The sequence below is a fragment of the Macrosteles quadrilineatus genome, unplaced genomic scaffold (genome assembly GCF_028750875.1).
Source record: "Macrosteles quadrilineatus isolate MER2022 unplaced genomic scaffold, UCM_ALF_1.0 Scaffold_5__1_contigs__length_97177068, whole genome shotgun sequence".
NCBI lineage: Eukaryota > Metazoa > Arthropoda > Insecta > Hemiptera > Cicadellidae > Macrosteles > Macrosteles quadrilineatus.
This window is the reverse complement of record NW_026542598.1, coordinates 88,872,707-88,891,420: the sequence shown is the minus strand read 5'-3', so window position 1 is coordinate 88,891,420 and position 18,714 is coordinate 88,872,707. Positions and strand designations below refer to the sequence as shown.

Sequence of the window (18,714 nt, the reverse complement as noted above, 5' to 3'; positions counted from 1 at the left end):
GTTAAATCATTGATACAGGTTTCAGTCAGACTTTACAATAATTAGGGCAGGTAAAGTTAAAAAAAAAAAACAAAGCCATAATTAAATAATAATCGATTTAAGTAAGACTGAGCCTGACCCGACCAAAACTAATGGCATCATGACAAAATAACCATTATATTGAACGAAATTATACTAAACGATCATGCATGCATCATGACAGAAATGAAATCTTCAAGTTTACATACACATTCCCAATGACATAACCTATAAATAAAGTGCGAGAATTACAAGGAACTACAGTACAGTTTAATCAATTTAGTGTAAACAATATGAATTTGTGGAATAAAAACTAATTTAACAGTCTAATGGTTGAACTATTCGAAATAAAGTTCTAAAAAGAACGGTATATCTAGTGGTTAGATTTTCGTAGAAACTATCATCCCCTGTGAAAATTTAAAAGTCAAGGTCCATCAAATAGGACTTAGGTAGGTATATATTTCCAAAATATTGCATTTAAAAGCAAAATAAATATTTGGTTGTGAACTTTTATTGTTAATTGGACTCTTAAATTATATAAACTAACACCATCCTGATTCTGCCTAGCCTACCAAAACTTAAGCTTAGACCTATCAAATCAAATCATATCACCCAGCCTTCTCACTTTTCACAGCCAAATTAATCTAAAAGGAAAGGTAAATTTTGATTTGGTTCCGTTGTGATTGCTTTTTACATAGGTAGCCTATTAAGCTTAAATATTCTGGTATTTATAATAGGCTAGGACTAGAAGTTTATTATGAGTTAACCTATGATCCAAGAGTTAACTTAGTTATTTTGGTAAGTCTTGGTAGAACTTGCAAGTTACCGTATCCTAGGCTCTACGACTCAACTTTTGTGATTGCGTAGGAAGTCAAATCATTATGAAAGGAATCAACTATGTTAATAGATTTTTTCCTATTAGCCTAACCATATTGACTTTTACAATTAATAAGTTAGATAGCTACAGTTCTGCAGAGGGTCTGCTATATGGGATTAAATATCAATATAGGCCCTATCGATTATATTTCAGTTTGATACCATAGCATCAAATTTAAAATATGATAGGCCCTAGCCTATGAATGAAAATAAGAACAAAAACATAAGGCGTAATAAAGTTGTTTCTTTATTATCCTTGGGTTTGTCCTAAATTTGTATGACAAAAAATGGAAGAAACTTTGGTACTTTGGTATTATACAGAGACGACTTATTTTACAGCGTGCTGCGGTGGTTATGTTAAACTTAGGTTGGGTCATCATAATTGTTTGTTGGACTTTCCTCATTTCGTTATGAATCCAACAATACCAGATGAGTCATACATTCTAACTTATTTATGATAACCCAATCTTACATAACAGCCGCAGCGGGCTGTATAAGGGTGGCCTCCGTGTACAAGTTGATTCCAAAGGATCAGTACCAAAACTTTACATTTTTGAACCCTATGCAATAATTATCAATAAGTTTTGGTTAGGCCTATTGCTTGTTTTATTACAGTTAACGTCCATAAATGATTGCTTATTTTGTTTTTGATCGAATAACTTATTGATACATAAGTTAGTTTTATTTATCAAACCATTCAATAAAAACGTTTACAGACCATTATCCTACCCAATTTGATGTTATCATCAGGAAAAATGTATGAGAGATGAGCCATAAGCCTATATCAAGCCCGAATCATAATCGCTATACCTATATCGATAATATATTCTATGTTCTCTACGGAACTGTACTTAGTTAGACAATTTTTAATAACTTGTTCATCTTACCAGTACCGGTACCCTGGTAGGCACAAGTTAACCCTAATTACATTTTGTCTAATCAATAAAGATGGTTCCCAACTGATTTCCTATTCACAGTAAATTTATAATAATTTTATTAATCATTTATAGACATGGCTGTTCAACAATATTGTTTACGTTGGAACAATCACCAACCCAACTTCATATCAATGTTTACAAGTCTGCTGAACAGCGAGTCGCTGGTTGACGTCACGTTGGCAGCCGAAGGAAAACACATACAAGCACATAAAGTAGTTCTCTCGGCTTGTAGTTCTTATTTTCAAGTAAGTACAAAAGCCATTTTTAAATTCATCATCCTTTTTTACATTTAATTTTTTTTAGACAATTAGATAGATGTAGCCTGAGACAGTGAGTTAACTATACTAGGTGGCGTTCGCAGAGGCATCCACAAAATTGAGCGGAGTCATCAAGGGTTCATATTATATTGTTTTTGTCTTTCTGCAGTAAAAACAGTATTTTTTCATGCATGCGCTGCGGGTCTAAAGTAGCATTTTTAATATTTAAGGAGTAAAAATCGTTTTTAGCCTCTATGGAGTAAAAATCAGCTATTGTCAACTCAGTTGTAAATTTCGATTGTAAACGATTGCATGTATCGAAAATATGTATCGATTTGTGCTTCGTAATCATTTTAACATATTACAGTCTACAGTCTCTTCCCGTAGCATTTTAGCATTGCAGATACATTAATCCATTCCCAAACTCAACACTGCTCACATTTACTACTTCCTTCACCACACCCTACGTCGTGGACCTGTTTCCCTCTCTTCCCATAGCATTTTAGGATTGCAGATACATTAATGTAATTGCCAAAGACAGTTCCCACACTCTGCGCTGTTACCCTTACTACTTCCTTCACCATTTACTACGTCATTGGCCTGTTTCCTTCCTTTCTCATAGCATTTAAGTATTACAAATTCATTTATCCATCTGCTCAAACGGTTCCCCCACTCTGCACTGCCAGCCTTTACTACTTCCTTCACCACTTACGTCGTGGACCTGTATTCATCGCTTTCCATAGCATTTTAGTATTTTAGATACGTTAATCTAATTGCAACAAACATCCCCACTGTCCGTACTGCTAGACTTTACTACTTCTTTCACAATTTCCTATGTCTTGGGCATGCTTCCATCCCTTCTCATAGCATTTCAGCATTGCAGATACATTAAAACTGCTACAAACGGTTTCCAGTTCCCACACTCCACACTGCTCACCTTACTACTTCTTTCACCTGTTCCTACGTCGCGGATCTGTTTCCCTCTCTTCCCATAGCATTTTAAGATTGCAGATACCTGAATCTAATCGTCATAAACAGATCCCACACTCCGAACAGCTCGCCTTTACTACTTCCTTCGCCACTTCCCACATCGCGGACCTGTTTCCCTCCCTTTCCGTAGCATTTTAGGAATGTAGAGACCTTAATCTAATCGTCAAAAACAGTTTCCACACTCCAGACTGTTCACCTTTACTACTTCCTTAACCTCTTCATACGTCACGAACCTCAAGCTAGTGTCGTCATTTGATTATAGTACCTGGGGACCGAGCTTTGCTCGGGGAAAATCATTAGTTCACTCTGAAAGCACCGTAGTATTGGAGATACATAAATCCACACATCTACATCCTACACAATTTCCTACGTCATGGACCTGTTTCCCTCCATTCCATTGCATTTAAAGATTGCAGATACCTTAATCTAATCGTCATAAACAGTTCCCACACTCCGGACTACTCGCCTTGACTACTTCCTTCACCACTTCCTACGTCGCGGACCTGTTTCCCTCCCTTCCCATAGCATTTTAGGATTGCAAATACCTTAATCTAATCGTCATAAACAGTTCCCACACTCCGGACAGCTCACCTTGACTACTTCCTTCATCACTTCCTACGTTGCGGACCTGTTTTCCTCCCTTCCCGTAGCATTTTAGGTTTGCTGATACCATAATCTAATTGTCATAAACATTTCCAACAATCCGGACAACTCGCCTAGACTACTTCCTTCACCACTTCCTACGTCGCAGACCTATTTTCCTCCCTTTCCATAGCATTTTAGAATTGCAAATACCTTAATCTAATCGTCATAAACAGTTCCCACACTCCGGACTACTCGCCTTGACTACTTCCTTCACCACTTCCTACGTCGCGGACCTGTTTCCCTCCCTTCCCATAGCATTTTAGGATTGCAAATACCTTAATCTAATCGTCATAAACAGTTCCCACACTCCGGACAGCTCACCTTGACTACTTCCTTCATCACTTCCTACGTTGCGGACCTGTTTTCCTCCCTTCCCGTAGCATTTTAGGTTTGCTGATACCATAATCTAATTGTCATAAACATTTCCAACAATCCGGACAACTCGCCTAGACTACTTCCTTCACCACTTCCTACGTCGCAGACCTATTTTCCTCCCTTTTCATAGCATTTTAGAATTGCAAATACCTTAATCTAATCGTCATAAACAGTTCCCACACTCCGGACAGCTCACCTTAACTACTTCCTTCATCACTTCCTACGTCGCGGACCTTTTTTCCTCCCTTCCCGTAGCATTTTAGGTTTGCTGATACCTTAATCTAATTGTCATAAACATTTCCAACACTCCGGACAACTCGCCTAGACTACTTCCTTCACCACTTCCTACTTCGCGGACCTATTTTCCTCCCTTTCCATAGCATTTTAGGATTGCAAATACCTTAATCTAATCATCATAAACAGTTCCCACGCTCCAGACAGCTCGCCTTGACTACTTCCTTCACCACTTCTTACGTCACGGACCTGTTTCCCTCCCTTCCCATAGCATTTTAGGATTGCCCATACCCTTATCTAATCGCCATAAACAGTTTCCTCACTCCTGACAGCTCGCCTTGACTACTTCCTTCACCACTTCTTACGTCGCGGACCTCTTTCCCTCCCTTCCCATAGCATTTTAGGATTGCCCATACCCTTATCTTATCGTCATAAACAGTTCCCACACTCCGGACAGCTCGCTTTGACTACTTCCTTCACCACTTCCTACGTCACGGGCCTGTTTCCCTCCCTTTTCCATAGCATTTTTGATTGCCCATACCCTTATCTAATCGTCATAATAGTTCCAACACTCCGGACAGCTCGCCTTGACTACTTCCTTCACCACTTCCTACGTCGCGGACCTGTTTCCCTCCCTTCCCATTGCACTTAAAGATTGCAGATACCTTAATCTAATCGTCATAAACAGTTCCCGCACTCCGGACTACTCGCCTTGACTACTTCCTTCACCACTTCCTACGTCGCGGACATGTTTTCCTCCCTTCCCATAGCATTTTAGGATTGCAGATACCCTAATCTTATCGTCATAAACAGTCCCCACACTCCGGACTGCTCGTATTTACTACTTCCTTCATCACTTCCTACGTCACGGACCTGTTTCCCTCTATTCCCATAGCATTTTATGATTGCCTTTACTACTTCCTTCACTACTTCCTACGTCACGGACCTGTTTCCTTCCCTTCCCATAGTATTTTAGGATTGCAGATACCTTAATGTATTCGTCATAAACAGATCCTAGACTTCGCACTGCTACCCTTGACTACAATGTAACGAGTAATCTTAAGTATAATCTTTGCTCAATATTAACAAGTGATGTTTTTCCTTTTGTACTGTATTTGTAATTTCCTAGTATACTGTGGGTAGTTGGCTTATTATGAACACATGCTAAAACTTCAAATCTTTTGTTTACTTTTTACTTGTTATTTAATTCAGCCAACATGGTTACCTAGCAACCCATAAGACTAATGTTAAGAAAATGTGATTTTCAGTTTCATTTTTCTACGGATTCCTGAGAGACTTTTTTAACGCCATATAGATGTTGGCACTCACCGATATGGTCTTTATCACCTTGCAAAATTTGAAAACGATTGATTCAGCCGTCTAGGAGGAGTTTGCGTATTACGAAATGCATAAAAGTCGACGTATAAGAGCTTCGCTCGCTTCGCTCGCTCCGCTCAACTAGGCTATTTGGTCTAGTCAGTGGCAATTTTAGGGGGGCAGAATTAATGTAAGGTTAGGTTTGGTTATGTTTAGTAGACCCGTACTTTATCGAAGTGTTGCTGCTAAGTTATTATTCAGAGTGTAATTTGCGCTGTATGCCAAAAGATCATGTATTTTAATGTTTATTGTAAACATTAAATTATAAAAAGGTATAGTCTTATCTATTACGGTACGTAATTATTATTTTCTACATATTCATTATTTTGAGTTGGGCACTTGCCCCCTCCCCTCTTATATTTGCCCCTGGGCCAATTGAATAGGGCCTATTTTTTCATGATTTGTTCTTGTTAAATGAGATTTTATCATTAGAAATAATTATTATTTTGTCAAATAATAATCGGTTAATTTTGTCTCAACTCATTTACTAACTTACCTGAAAAATAAAGCAATTATTATGAACAAAGAATGAAGTTCACACCGATCTTACCAAAAATCTTGTCTACTTAGGCCTATTGTATAAATTTCCATGTTTGCCAAATTGACTGTTTTCCAACAAACTTCTCTGGACTTATTCCATTTAACTTATAGTTAAAAATGTCTATCTTTTATAAATTTACTAGACTAGATGTGTTTTGTTTTAGTCTTTGTTTACCTTGAACCCTTGCCAGCACCCAATTGTCATATTGAAGGATATCAAGTACACAGACCTAAAAGTGATGGTAGATTTCATGTATTGTGGTGAAGTGAATGTATCTCAAGAACAGTTACCTGCTATTCTGAAGGTGAGTGTGTTTTAAAGCAGCCTACAGTATAATCAATGAATACAAAACTTAGTTATAGATAAATAATAATGATAAAATGTGTTTGTGGTTAATATCAGTCTACAATAGGATGGACACACACATGCAACTCAAGCCCCAAAACAACAGGTGATACCTTTTATCTTTTACAAAAAACTATACCTAACGTCTCGGATCGCTGTTTTAATAATAAATAAACAATAAAATAAAAATAAACAAAAACAACTACACTTATTATTCTATTAAGAAGCGCAATGCCTTTGTAAACAGTTCAGTCTGGAAATATTTTAATTTCGGAGAGTTCCCGCAGCAGCCACTTGTTAGACTATCCTGAGCATACGGCCAAGTCAGCTGACTGAGTGAGAGAGAGTGAGACAAAGGATCTGCTTAGAGAGATAGAGGCTTGGCTGCCGCGGGCAAAGCTCATTTCGGCGGCAAAATTCCAGTCTGACTATTCTCCATAAGCATTTTGCTTCTTAAAGGGCTTTTTTATATATTCTTTTGTAGTAATACACAACAAATGTTTATTACTTTTTAAGTGTAGTAGGCTACTTTTTGTATTAAAAATTCAAATTGGTTTTTTAACTAGGCCTATAGGCAAGGCTACTTACTAAAAAAAAACACTTCCAAAACACATTGTGGTGAAAAAAAATAAAAATTTTTCATCGGATGAAAATCAAATTCTTTATTCTGTCCGGCCATGAGTGCATGCTTGTGAAGTGTCACTTAACGAAAATCAAGGGCCAAACGCTAATATATTTGTAAAACGATGAAACATTTTTCTATAACCCTCCACGGATAGCTGATTAAATCTCTTACAATCTTAAATATTAAAAAAATACCAACAGTTTCATCAACAAATTATAAAAACTCATGGATTGTAAAAAAGTTTTCTGCTAAGAAGACCCGATGCTCGTTTAAAATTTGGCTTTTGAGTGTTTCTGTGTACAGGGTAATTAGATTATTTATTAGTTTGATGCCTATAAAGTTGGCTTTTAAGCTATGTCAGGAATAAAGTACGGTATGTCTACATTTTGCTTAGGCCTATACCTAATATTAAAGTTAGAGGACTCCGTCTGTGAGCTGGGGCGTACTCTAAAATGAGAGGAGACGCCTAGTGTAAAGATTTTAACTGTCATCAAGAATTATTTGCAACAAAGACTGTTTTGCAATACAAAAGTAGCCTATCACGTTATTTTCATAAACATGTAATGAAATGAAATGAAATGAAATGAAATGGTTTATTTGCCATTGATCATATACATGAGATAGGCATTGTCATAGTTACATTAAATTAAAACAGGTTGTCATAAAAATCTACCTACAGCTAGAAACTAATTTCTACACATGTATTTAAAAATTCATAAATATTATAAAATGGATTGTCTAAGAGCCAAGCAGTTACCTTATTTTTGAAGATTTTTGGTGTGGTGGTCCTTGCCGATTCATGTAATTTGTTGAAAAATTTGATACAACTTGCCTTGTGTGATTTGCCGAATTTTGCCAATCTGTGCTGTGGAATATTAAGTTTTGTCCTGTTTCGGGTTTCGTGTAGGTGTATATCTTGCCTGGTGAGGAAAAGGTGAAGATTAGTTTTAGTGTAAATTAGAATATGTAGAATGTATAAGTTAGTTACTGTTAAAATTTTCATTTGTCTGAATAAAGGTCGACAGTGGTCCAATCTATTAGCTCTGCACATGATTCTAAGAACTTTTTTCTGAATCAGAAGCACATCTGATACGGCCGTTGCATGTCCCCAGAGAACCAGTCCATAAGATAAATGAGATTGAAATAAACCAAAGTAAGTCATTCTGAGGTATTCATCTGACACAGAATCCCTCAGCTTCCAAAAAAGATAACTGACCCGTGAAATCTTTTTACAAAGGTTGTTTATGTGAGCATGCCAAGACAGCTTGGAATCAATATGAATACCTAATAGCTTTACTGTTTGAAGGTCCAGATTTAAGGAGGTGCTAAGAATAATGTTTTGGGTTTTACTTTGGTTACAGAGAAGTTTATTTGTGAAGAACCAGTTTAGAGCATCTCCCTGGGCTTCACTGATTTCACTGAAGAGTTCTATTTTGTCTGAATTTTTGGCAAAAATTGATGTGTCATCAGCATATATTACTGACCTAGATTTAAGATTCTTTGGAAGATCATTAATGGCAATTATAAAAAAGAAAGGTCCAAGAACAGATCCTTGGGGCACGCCCAATTTGATGTCCACAACATTGGAGTTAGTACCCTGAACACAGACATATTGTTTCCTACCTGTCAAGTAAGACCGAACTACTTTATACAAATGATAAAGGCTACAAATACAAAAGTAGCCTATCACGTTATTTTCATAAACATGTAAGTAATTACTGTATGAAAGGCACTAAGCGCACTTAAAGTGATAGAGTTTCTAACCAGTAATAACAGTATTTTATTTTTTCAGACTGCCGAAACATTGAAAGTAAAAGGCCTAGCGGAAATGCCAGAGCAGAACATTTCACTAAGTAAGTCAGTTAGTATATCATCAGATAAGAGCTGCGATTCACCCTCAATGCGCCGTAAACGACTGCGAAAGTCGTCAACTGGGTCAGGATCTGGTTCTGGATCGACGGAACACACCGGCACAGTGACAGGCGGCAGCGAAGAGACAGTGGGCAGTGTTGAGATACCTATTGTCAAAACAGAACCGGCAAGTGAGGGGGAACATTCACTACGCAACGAACCAAGCACCGAGTCCGAACCAGGGTTTACGTCTCAAGAGAGCGTGGAAGAAGAATCTCAACAAGTAAGAAAAATGTACATTACACTGGATACAAGTAGGTAGACACTTCCAATCCAAAATGGTAACATTCGAGGTGTTATTGTTTCTTCCATGCCCTTAAGGTAACACAAAAAAGCTAAGGCCCCAAAATTGAACCTTGTGGCACCCCAAATTTAATTGGTTGATGATGATTTGATAATTATTTTTATGATTTGACAAATGGGTAATTTCCACGAATTGAGATCTATTTGTCAAATAAGGAAGTAAACCAATTAAGAGCTCTTTTTGATATTCCAATTATTTTAAGATTTTCTAGTAATTTTGCTATGTTTTACACTATCAAACGCTTTAGAAAGGTCCATAAATATGCCAATTATATAATGTCCTTTGTCTACTGATTCAATGACTGATTCGATAAAACAAACAGCTGCGCTCACAACTAATCTTCCATTCCGGAATCCATGCCGATTATCATCCAAAATATTAAATTTTTCCAAAAACTCTGATAATTGTAAGTGGACGGCTTTTTCATACACTTTAGAAATTGAAGAAAGAACAATGCTATTTTTTTAACTGTACAGTGTTTGCTAGCTATAAATCATATTTATTTTTAGGTTAATGAAAAGAGTAAGAGCGAAAATAATTCGTTGGAGACAGTCCACCAGTCGTCAACAGGTAAATTAATAGTTTAAAAACATCACTTAGCCTAACTTAATTGATAAGTTACATAAGGTATTAATGTGAGTAGGCTACACTATTTTAAAGTAAAATAGACTAAACAAATGAAAGGATGAAAAAGCGCTTTTTTAAACATTTGGATTATATTTTAACGTCCCTTGCAAGGAACGTTCCTGCATGCTACAGCAATGATCTGTCGGTTGTCTGCCGCTATAAAATGGAGTCCTGCAAAATCTAATATAATCAATGGGACTTAATTTGTTTGAAGTTGAAACAACAGGATAATTGTCGAAGCTGAAACATCGTTGTGGAAATATTAACGTAGAAGATAAAGGTATAAGTAATTAATTGTGATTCTGACTAAAAAGAGGATTGACACCATCAAGCCGTTGAGGGTGGGGAACGTTGAAGTCCAAACCACTCGTGCCGCAAAGTACCTTGGGGTTATGGTGGACAGCAAGCTCAGCTGGCGAGACCAGATCACCCGTACGGCGGACAAGGCCGCTAAAATGGTTTCTTCCCTTAGTCAGTTAATGGCCAATGTTGGAGGTCCGCGGTCCAGCCGCAGAAGGCTGTTGATGTCTGCGGTCCAGTCCGTGCGCCCCCAAAGGGGAGGTAACTTCTCGGTGTTGGTATCGGCTTTTCAAGTAGGCCATAGTCATGGACGTCTGGTAAGCGCCAGCCCCTTAGGGGGAGCCTCCAGTGACATTCTTCCATCCAGGTTGGTCGGGTGTTTAGCTCTCGGAGAGGTGGAAGTGCGCCATCAATCTCCCATCTACCTGTGACTATGGTTCTTTGGGCTTCGGCCTGCTTGCTCTGTGCGACCAGCATTCAGTGTGGCATATCCTCGACTTTGGAAGTAGCCTTTCCTGGGGGTGAAATCGGGCAAGTACCCGTAAGCTCACGGGGACACTCTAGGGGAGCGTAACTTTCCGCAGTGTGAGGGCAACGGCTGGGCGCACTCCATCAGCCAATCCCTGTCTCTGAGACCGGAAGGTATGGTTATCTAGAGTGTGGGGAGTTCTCCCTGGAACTTCAATTGAGCAAAGGGTGTCGCCACCTTTGGTGGATAGGTTCATCCGGGTGGGACCCACTTCTATTCCTGCCTCCTTTTGGGAAACCCTGATGGCCTGGCAGTGATGTTGGGCTGCACAGGCAAACGAAGTAGATCGGGTGCTGGGTTCAAGCCCGCTAGGGGTGTTCAGGGATCTACCGCCTTGTTCACCTCTGGTTTCCCAGCAACTGGGTAAGGCCTCGATCGGGTAGTGGTGTAAATAGGTGGTTGGGGTTCCCCCCATCAGCTTGCTGGTGGTCCCCTTCTTCCTGGCTCTGATGGCGGGCTCTGCCTGTCACGGATTGGATAGGTCCCGAGTGTTGCTTGCACTAAATGCGTCAGGGCATTCCATTATGGTCCTTCTGGGTTTTGTACCTGGGGAAACCCAGGTGGAGTGACGCTTAAACAAGTAGCCGGTATCCCTGGTTAGGATTGAGGGGAAACCCTCTCTCCGAAGGGTTGCTTCGGCAGCCGGAGAGCCTGATGACCTTAAGTCATCCTCCCATGATGTGCCAAAGGTTGGTGCATTAGCTTCGGCCTACATCATGGGGCCCGGGTATGTTTAATTATAGGTACCGGGCTTGCAGTCAGGGAGCTTCATGCTCTCATGACAAAACAAAATGGAAAATGGAAAAATGGTCCAGTCCGTGCTCCTGTACGGTGCGGAAGTGTGGGCAGACGCTCTCAATAAGGAGATATATAGGATGCGGCTCGCCCGAGTGCAGCGTCAGGCAGCACTAAGGGTAGCATCTGCCTATCGAACAGTGTCCGAACCCGCCGTCCTGGTGGTTGCTGGAGTCATCCCAGTCAAACTTTTGGTGGCGGAGAGGAAGGAAATTTATCACCTCCGTGGGGAGGACCAGGCAAGAATTGAGGAACGCACCCGGACCTTCCAGCTTTGGCAGGAGAGCTGGGAACAGGAGACAAGGGGGCTCTGGACCAGGCGACTGATACAACAAGTCCAACCTTGGGTTAGTCGGCGGTGCGGAGAGGTGAACTTCTACCTCACCCAATTTCTGACGGGTCACGGCTTTTTCCGGTCGTACTTGTTCAGGATGGGCAAAGCCGTGTCACCCGATTGCATATACTGCCCAGGCATTCCCGATGACGTGGAACACACTTTCTTCCACTGCCAGCATTGGGAAAGGCCCCGCCTGGATGTTCAACAGTTCGTAGGACTGCTGTCGGTGGACATGGTCATACCGATGATGATGGAGGGTGAGGACAATTGGACCTGTGTGTCACTTTACATCCAGGGTGTTCTCCGCGCCAAGAAGCTCGACCTTGACCGGGATGCGGTGTAGGTCATAAAAAAAAAAAAAATAATGCCAGAAACGGTGCGAGCCCTGTGGGCTTAGGTCACATGTTGGCCTGACTTGAAGTAATGTGACAAACAATTCCAGGTATGTGTCCAACAGAGCAGAGGGGGTTTTTTAGTGAGTAGTCTGATAAATTCAGGAGTCTCACACTACAGGCTGGCAACCTGTGTGCGTAAAAGCATTTTCCCTCCTCACAAAAAAAAAAAATAAAAAAAAAAAATAAAAAAAAAATAAGTACCTAATTAATAAAGTTATGGAGTCCAATTTTTGTAACTATTTATTTTCCAGAGGAACAAACTCCGACACCAGCGATGGGCTCCAAACGCGGTCGGCTGCTCATACGGCAGAACAGGATAAAGAAGGATTGCGAGGGAGACGACATAGTGATGGTGGGGGGATTGGCTGTTCCGAGAATCATTGAACGTCAGTGTTCGGAACCTGGGCCGTCCACTCCGCAGTCTTCGCCTAACCTGCTGACAGTACCTCAGCCCGCTTATCTGGTATGTGTAAGTGTGAAATGGTATTAGTTTAGAGCAAGTCTTCTTGGTTAGGGAGCTAGTGGAGGTTGTTCAATGGAACAGATAAAGTTCTTCTCACCTCAGACGGCTTGTAAATATGACAAATATAAGGTCTTCTTAAGATTGGTCTAGTAGTCTTTATAAACAAAGTCTGTTTTACTGATCTTTAAAACCTATTGTCCAGCAAGGCCTTCCAATAGTTGTGCTTTAGCTGACTTAACTTACAAATAATTGTCAAATGAAATTAATTTCACTATGAATAAAAGTAATGGATTTTCGCTTTTACTGCCTATAATAGCTGTAATAGAAAATAATTAAAGCTAGGAAACTAAATAAAATCACCTTTTAATCGATTTTATGTACCTAAAAAATATAAAAAAATAATCCTGTAGGTCTTAAATGCTGTTTAATTTAAAGAATAAGCTGACACAGGCAAAAGCTGAATGTGTTTTCGATGTGTTGCTATGAAAAATTAGACTTGGAACGGAAGTAACATAAAGAAATACAAACCTAAAGACAACTTACCGTAATGAAATTTACTTAGAATAATAACTTTACTAAGACCCAACGTCCTTGTTCATTAGGCTTTTAATATATGATTCTGGCTAAAGAACTGACTGATTTTGGTCAATAGAAAAACTACCATCCCATCCATATCCTTCAGTTGTTTTTACCATGGCATATTTGCATTCTGGTGAGTGTCGCCGCAGATATTTAATCAAATCTAATCACTTTTGATGGTAGACTCCTTACTGAGCTTGCCCTGTCCAGGTGAAGCAGCACTCTAGTCCGCTATTGTCCACACCTACGACCCCGCAGGTGCAGGTTCACCTAGCAGGCCCTGCTGAGCCCCCCGTCACTGCCTCCATCCGAGTGAGAACTGACGAGTTACGGAGAGCTTCCTCTACACCTCAGGTTAGTGAGTTAAATGTAGTGAATCTTTCAAATCAAAGATTAACCATTGTATGTGTACTTTAGTACTTTATATGTTGTAAAAGAACGTTCCGAATCCTGTTTTTGATGTTATGGCGACCTTTAATTAGATACCGTTAGTGCAATTAATAATTGAATACCTATTGGTATATGGGTAAAGTTTTTCCTATTTACTTTCCAAGGAAAAGAATGAAATTTTAGGTCAATTTTATTAGCCTTTCAATTTGTTGTTTCTCAATACTGAGTTTCTGTGCAATTTATGTAAAATTTGTTTCAAGAGTTGATCTTGTATTTTAATATTTTATTTGCTAAGATCTTTGACTTAGATGGAACTAGACACCGACAGATTGCTGATATTTCAAATAAACTGACTTTTAACCAAATGAAACTGAATTTAATTTACTTTGAATTTCATTTTTCATTAATTTTTTTAAAACTGAAATTAGTTTACACTCATTGTAAACTGTATCACGTAGCTTTTATATGATATCAACCATCTCAGTAACAAAATCTAAGGGAGGAAATGCTACTTAAACTCTTAACACACTCTGTAAGTAGCAAGAAATTATCGTAAAATATTTTAACAAACTTAAAATTTAATTCAATGTTTATGAAAGTAGATTTTGTTTTGGTATATTTTTGTTCGAAAGAGGTTTTGTACAGAGATACAACAGTAATATTTTTGTTTACAATTTGAAGAAAAAGAATTAGTATCATTAAAAGAATTAGTATAATAGCTTGGCTATCAACATTTTGACAAAAAACATCCAAGTACTGATGTAAATTTTAAATCATTGCTTAAAACTGTTTTATGGTTCAAACTAACAAGCATGTTTGACCGCAGAGTTCCACCAGTTCACTCCCTGAAGGCTCACGCTCATGTCACTGTCCTGTCCTTCGGCCCGGCCCTGCGCTCGGTTGTAATTTCTGTTGGAACACCATCGATGCCCACGGTCGAATACTGCGACGCAAAACCAAGTACCACTGTCCCGAATGTCAGACCAACTTGTGCATTGTACCTTGCTTTCAGGTACGTAATTGTGTATTGTCTTGTGCTTCAGTTTAGTGTGTATTGGGTTATACTTTTAGTTAGGTTAGTGTGTATTGTTCTGTATTCATTTAGGTTGATTTGTTTTGTTATTTTAGTTTGTATTTGGTCTAAAATGCTTTAAGTTGTGTTACTCTATATTTGATGTGTTTTCACTTATGTTACTTACTGTATGTACCGTCCCTGGATTCAGTTAGGGTATTGTGAATTAATCCAAGTTTTCAGTCGGGTTATTATGGGCTTTTCCCGTTTTCTTTTCCGTTAGTGTGTAGACCCATTCTTCTAGTTAAATTACAGTGAACTATAATTATCTCATTCTTTAAGTTAGGCCAGTAAATAAGTAAAAATTCTTTAAATTCTGTAAGTAAAAATAAGTTACAGACATGAATGTATTTGATTTTTCTCTATGTTCTAATGTTTTCACCTACAATTAAAAAAAGGTACCATAGTTTAAACGGTGTCTTAAGTTAAAGCTATATTCCAGTTACTTTCTATACCTGCCTTAATAAATGGCTCTAAGTTTTAATGTGTTTGAAATACCACAGGTGCTCGTAACACTAACAGATAATGTTTTTTATGTTGAAATATGTTTTCAGGAATACCATGAGAGACATGGGGCCGGCTCCGGGCTAACAGATTTGACCACCACTGCTACAGGAACGATAGTTCCGACCATTATGAAAACTAGCTCAATGGGTTGAGTCGTTTGTATGGGAACAACGGAACAATCTTGCGCTCATTTGATGGTTAAACTTCGGGTGTAGAGTTTGTCAAATGGGGTTGGGATTTGACAAATGAAAATAGATTGTTGTTTTAACAATATAAACATTAGCTCGGTACACTAATATGGTCGGTAGGCTAGTTTTTGTCATCCTGTTGGAAACAAAAGTGGCAAATTTAATCATTTGCAATTCTGTATTCTTTGCATAGCTGCTTTAATTTTGCAAACAATAACGTAAGGTTATATTTAAAAATTTTTGTCATGTTATTGACTTGTTTTTCTGTTTTATTAAGTATACCAAAGTGTTGGTATATCATAACTGTATATTATCACTATGTTTCTTTTATTAACGTTTGTTTTACTTTTTGAATTGAATTTAGAGACACATACTCAATTCAATAAGCCTAATAGAAATTTTAAGTTTCTACTGTTGTCTTGAACAGTTTTGTTTTTACAAAGTTTTAACAATAATTTTTAGGAACATTCACAGCTTGAGCATTAAGGGAGTTTGAGGTTTTATAATATCTTGTCGTTTTAACCAGCTGATTTTATTTGAGTTTAGCAGTGAAATTTACCATGGTAAATTCTGTATATATTAACTTTTACTTTGAAAAGGGCTTTGATAACTTAACCAGACTAGAAATAAAAAAAGAAAATAAAAATTAGTTGTAGGCCTGATAAAAATTAACTCGAATGAAATAGCGTACACAAAAGTGATGTGTAAAACAGCTGTCTATTTTCATTCTGTTTTGGAAGTTAAGACTGTCAACATCAGAACTAGTGAAGCTCGGATACCAAGTTTCTTTCATGTAACTCGTCAAGAGTTGAAAGTCAATAGAGTTGTTAAAGTATGATGTTTAGTTTATTGTATGTTTAAGTAAATGTTAAAGAGCTTTTATTGTTATGTATGTAAATATATGTATATGGAATGACGCGATGTACTCCTATATTTTTAGCAAATGTAATATTCAATCTCATATTGTACCTTTATCTTCAAAATATTCTATTTTCTTACAGAAAGTTTGCATATCAGTTAAATGTAAGCAATAGATAATAGGTTTATTTTTATGAGCTGTATATTTTACTAATGTTTATTGTTAGGTTCGGTAAATTGTAATTATTCAGATATAGATAAAATTATTAAGGAGCTTGACCAAAATTTAAAGTTAACGTTTCAAAATGATAAATTAGTATATCTATAGATTATGGACATTAGTAATACAATAACTGTTTGAACTCCATAGGTTATTTAGTGATTCAGTTATGCCAACTTATATCATCTTCCCTCACATTAAAATTAGACAAGTTTTAGGGGACACACACATCAAAGGTATCTCAAAATGTAGACAAATTTCTGATTTTAAGTGGAGAATCCATCAAGATTTGAACCCTTGGTTTACGGTGCTGTCCCCATCGCCTAAAAGATAACTTAAACCGCTCGGCCATTGATCAAACATTACAGTATATCACACTAAAAACATCAGTAAACCAATAGGCCAGCGTAGTAGTTGTAAACTTGATTCCCACCTAGATGCACAAATGTCAAGTATGGCTTAAATAAGTCATACTTGAATTCATAGTTAAGTGGAAGTTTGGTCATTTAACTCTTTAAATTAAGCCTTTGGAGTTCCAAGGGTTGATTACTAATCTAATTTGACTAATTATGATTAAAAACATACCTTGTCAGACAATCCTTGACATGTATTGTAGTGTCAAAATTTACTTGTACATGTTTCAGTGGTTCTTCAACTCCACTATTGTCAGGCACACAAAAGGATCCACTTCTTGAGGTGTGGTAAAAATTGTTAGCTTACACACATTTAACACAAACACAAAACGATTAAAAGCGAAAACTGATGGGCCTATCAATGTACACAAATTTGGACAGGCATATCTGTTATCGATTTTAATCGTGTGGTGTTTTGTGTTTGTGTTAAATGTGTGGAACAATTTTGACGACACCTCAAGAAAACAATCCTTTTGTGTGCCCGACAACGGTGGAGTTGAAGAACCACCGAAACATGTAGCAAATAAATTTCAACACTACAATACATGTCAAGGATTGTCTGACAAGGTACGTTTTTACCATAATTAGACATAAAACGCAATCCTAGGGCTATCAAAATGAATTATAATGATCTAATTTTCTATTTGCATTAAAAAATATACAGATAATACTGTAATATTCTCAGTAGTCAAAAAGGATTTTAAGAGTTTTAAATAACTCTACACTCGTAATTCACAGTTTGATCCATTATTAAAACCAAATAGAAAATAATTTTTGCATTTAGCTCATGTCTATCAATGAACACTTTTATTGATACAGTTTGGGCATCTTATGCTTTCAGCGTTTGAGCGACCCACGCTGTATACAAAAATGAAACTTGAATCTCTCGGTTTCACTGCTTAGGAACGCACGCCAGTGCTTACCTTAGCCGACTTTCAAGCACTTGTACTGTACAGTTACCACAATGGGTGTATTGATGTCGCAATGTGATAAAAGCACAGCGAATGTACCCTAACCCACTGTAAGGTTCAATGTCAAAATACATGGTGAATAGTAAAATATTAAACACTGTGTACGGTAGCAAATACAAATTTCTTATGTTAAAATTTGATAACAGTTTACGTTACACATGTTGCTGAGTTGTTACTCTTGTGGTTTGTGAAACCTCTTGTTCTGGAAACTCTGGATCAATTCTTGCCAAACAATTACTGCAATTATCACAAGTTTGAAGTTCACCCTGTACTTTACTGATTTATGAGATACGTCTTGGGTTGAGAGAACTTTCTCCGTAGGGTACAGAAGACAAATTTCTTCACTTAAAAGAAAATCATCAATCATTCTGTGTGGGTAAGAAAAAAATTAGGATCTGCTTCAGATATTCTAGATTAGATCTAGACGATTTTTGGTGTTACCTGATAACGCTACAATATCTTGACCTAGTCTGCTCTCCATTTTTAGAAAACTTAAACTGTTTCACGAACAGCTAAGTTTTAATATTACATATTTTAGTATTCACCATAAAGCTGCATTTCATCAAATTTGGACAGTAGATGCTATTTTTGAAGTGTTAAACGTAATGGAATATAAGAATATTTTTTTAGCCTA

At 37.7% G+C, this 18,714-nt stretch overlaps 1 protein-coding gene across 1 annotated transcript; it reads left to right on the top strand.

The window, feature by feature from the left end:
• Nucleotides 1-246: 246 nt before the first annotated feature.
• Nucleotides 247-17,636, top strand: LOC128994076 (longitudinals lacking protein, isoforms H/M/V-like). The gene is made up of 9 exons (XM_054418312.1): nt 247-467; nt 1,905-2,077; nt 6,415-6,555; nt 9,014-9,355; nt 9,946-10,006; nt 12,671-12,882; nt 13,672-13,815; nt 14,678-14,863; nt 15,478-17,636. Exons 2-9 carry the CDS (start codon nt 1,907-1,909, stop codon nt 15,580-15,582), a joined length of 1,362 nt encoding a protein of 453 aa, XP_054274287.1. The 5' UTR covers nt 247-467; nt 1,905-1,906; the 3' UTR covers nt 15,583-17,636.
• The last annotated feature ends 1,078 nt before the right edge of the window (nt 17,637-18,714 follow it).

What these genes read in the sequence shown, in the direction of transcription:
- LOC128994076 (XM_054418312.1), top strand. Translation starts at nt 1,907, where the DNA reads ATGGCTGTTCAACAATATTGTTTACGTTGGAACAATCACCAACCCAAC. An exon ending in TGGAAGAAGAATCTCAACAA is followed by an intron (nt 9,356 to 9,945) that starts GTAAGAAAAATG and finishes ATTTATTTTTAG; the next exon opens with GTTAATGAAAAGAGTAAGAG. An exon ending in GAGCTTCCTCTACACCTCAG is followed by an intron (nt 13,816 to 14,677) that starts GTTAGTGAGTTA and finishes GTTTGACCGCAG; the next exon opens with AGTTCCACCAGTTCACTCCC.